Source organism: Meles meles, chromosome 5 (genome assembly GCF_922984935.1).
Source record: "Meles meles chromosome 5, mMelMel3.1 paternal haplotype, whole genome shotgun sequence".
Taxonomy (NCBI): Eukaryota; Metazoa; Chordata; class Mammalia; order Carnivora; family Mustelidae; genus Meles; species Meles meles.
Window position 1 is genome coordinate 140,472,108 of NC_060070.1, and position 3,100 is coordinate 140,475,207.

The window sequence follows — 3,100 nt, forward strand, 5'->3', positions numbered from 1 at the left end:
ATACTCGTGGCTCTCTAGAATGCGTTTACACCGTAGGAATCTTAATTCCTTCTTTACTGTCCTATTTGTGGATTGAGAAAGCTAAGCATGGAGACGGCACTTTCCTGTCCTGGGGCTCTAACCTTTAAGCCTATTGCTTCTAACCACTGGAGCTCAGAAAATTCCATGAAGCACATTTCAGTGAACTATTGACTATATTAGAATCTCTTTTTTCCTTTGCAGACCCTTCATGTGGCCTTTTTAAATATGTGTTTGAGACAGAGTGAATGTAGAAGCCGAAAATGCCTGGAAGATTGCTGGTTTCTGTTACTCCCTGTCCTGCCTCTTTGCATCAGCGCCCGATTTGGATGATGTGATATTCCGAGGGACGCCTTCATCGGAGTCGTTCTTCCGCGAGTTGCCTCTGGCGGGAGGTGGTAGACACGAGTCAAGATGGCCAGTCAGCCGCCAGATGAGGCGGCAGAGGCTCAGGTCTCTGACGAGCTCGAGTGTAAGATCTGTTATAATCGGTACAATCTGAAGCAGAGGAAACCCAAAGTGCTGGAGTGTTGTCACAGGGTTTGTGCCAAATGCCTCTACAAGATCATCGACTTTGGGGACTCGCCGCAAGGCGTCATCGTCTGTCCTTTCTGCAGGTTTGAGACCTGCCTGCCAGATGATGAAGTCAGTAGCCTGCCCGATGACAACAACATCCTGGTAAACTTGACTTGTGGAGGCAAAGGCAAGAAGTGCCTGCCAGAAAACCCCACCGAGCTGCTGCTGACCCCCAAGAGGCTGGCGTCCCTGGTCAGTCCCTCTCACACTTCCTCCAACTGCCTGGTCATAACCATCATGGAGGTGCAGAGAGAGAGCTCCCCGTCTCTGAGCTCCACGCCCGTGGTAGAATTTTATAGGCCGGCGAGTTTCGACTCTGTTACCACCGTGTCGCACAACTGGACGGTGTGGAACTGTACGTCCCTGCTCTTTCAGACGTCTATCCGGGTGTTGGTTTGGCTGCTGGGCTTGCTCTACTTCAGCTCCTTGCCCTTAGGGATCTACTTATTGGTGTCTAAGAAAGTCACCCTTGGGGTCGTCTTTGTCAGCCTTGTCCCTTCGAGCCTTGTCATTCTCATGGTGTATGGTTTTTGCCAGTGCGTTTGTCACGAATTTCTAGACTGTATGGCACCTTCTTCTTAGTTAATATGCAGACTAAGAAATTTGACACACATTGCCATCTTTGAAGTTAGGTAGTTTATCATTTATTTATTTTATATTCTCAGTGATTAGTGTCCATGACATTAACAAAGCCATTGGCCCAATGTTTGTGGTCTGTTTTCCATCAAAATGTTGACTCCGTTGGTTTTCCTATAAGCTGGACATAGAAAGTGCTCATTTCTACTTAGGTGTTAGGGAAGACGCAAGCATGTATAAGCTAAGCCTTCACAGAGCGCTTCTTGTGAGCCTGCCCACAGAAAGGGCAGGAGTTCACTCACCCCTGCTGGACAGACACCAGTGGGGAGGGGTGTTAGGCTGTAGGACGGGTCTTTGCAGAAGGTTAGGGATGAACCAGTTCCTCTAATCCTCGATAATCTATGATGGTGGGTGGACACAAGAGGAGAGCTTTCCAAGACACGTCTACTTGAAAAGTGCCCCTCCCCTGCACCCCTCTCACACCCCTCCCACACCCCAGTCCCATACTGCTCCTGCACCCCCCTTCCATACCCCCTCGTATCCCCTCCTGCACCCTCCTCTGCGCACCCCCTCCCCCACCCCCCAACCCCCCCATGCCCCCTCGTATCCCCTCCTGCACCCTCCTCCGCGCACCCCCTCCCATACCCCTCCCGCACACCCCTCCCGCACCCTGTGGTTGGCTCTCCCCAGAATCCTCTCCAGGAGCTCTTTGCCAGTCAGCATGCTGTCCGCTGCCCCAGTGACGCGCTCCTTCCTTCTGCACATGCTTCTGCGCCAAAAGGAGACTTGGCCTCGTGCCCTTGTGTGGTTTTAATTAAATACCCTTTTGCCACATTTTTAAAGAGAATTAAACATATTGCGGAATTTGTATTTAAAGCAGACTTCATGACTGAATATGGCCGCCTGTCTTTAAGACCCTTTCATCCATATTTGTTGTCTTCTCTTCTCCCTCCTCTCTGAAATTCTCACAGAGCAGTTACAGTTCACGGACGTCTTCATGTGGGTCCTGCCCTCAAACAGTGTCGCTGAGTTTTGTTCACCACCTTGTTCGGCAACCCCACCCCTGACCCTGGGTGACGTTCTACTTCAGTTAGTTGTTCGAAGCATGAGGGTTTTTTCCCCCGCTGTATTTCAGATTCTGCTAGGGACTTATTTAACTTAATCCTATAACAGTCTGGGGGTAAGTTGTGGCAGCGGAAACCCAGAAACAGTTATTGAGTTCCCAGGTTGAAGAATGTCAGTCTTTTTGCTGTACTGGGCTGAATTGTACCAGAACATAATGGTTTGGGCTTCTGTGCAAAATGGGGTTGCATTTGGCCAAAGTGATGGGGAAGGAACACAGAGAGCTGACTTGCTGCTTGAGAGGACCCTCCGGGGCAGTCAGATGGAGGCGGCAGGGCGTCACTTGACCTGTCGCTCTTCCTCTTAAAGACCATTTTAGCATGGATTCACGTTCTTACATAATTCATTTCAAATAAAAACATAAGCTGTGTGACTTGAGTTAATGAACTCCTTTTCGTGATGTAGGAGAAGTTGAATGTGTATATTTATGAGAAGAAACTCTTTAGCAGATTTTAGGTTTGAGGGAATAGAATGTCCACAGAAACTGGGCCAAGAAAAAGGTTTTCAGTTCCTAAAACCCATTACTGAGGATTAACATTAAAATATTTATAACTCTTAGAAAAGGGCTTTCCTAAGATGACTTCCACCTGTATGTGGGAAACATTTGTTGTGTGACACTGTTGTAGTGGACCGGTCTGATCTCTTTATTCACGAAGAATTGACCCTTACTTTTAGAATAGTACTTTGACTTCAATCATATAACTCCTGACTTTGAGAATACGTACCCCTAAGGGTGAGTATGATGGAAAACCATACCTGAGGTGTGGCCCAATGAATTTAAGCCTCAAGTTATAGCTGAATACATTTA

General features: G+C 48.1%; 1 protein-coding gene across 1 annotated transcript; it reads left to right on the forward strand.

The window, feature by feature from the left end:
• Nucleotides 1–242: 242 nt before the first annotated feature.
• RNF182 (ring finger protein 182) lies at nt 243–1,679 on the forward strand. Its single transcript, XM_046005997.1, has one exon. The coding sequence runs from the start codon at nt 433–435 to the stop codon at nt 1,174–1,176; it is 744 nt and encodes a 247-aa protein (XP_045861953.1). The 5' UTR covers nt 243–432; the 3' UTR covers nt 1,177–1,679.
• The last annotated feature ends 1,421 nt before the right edge of the window (nt 1,680–3,100 follow it).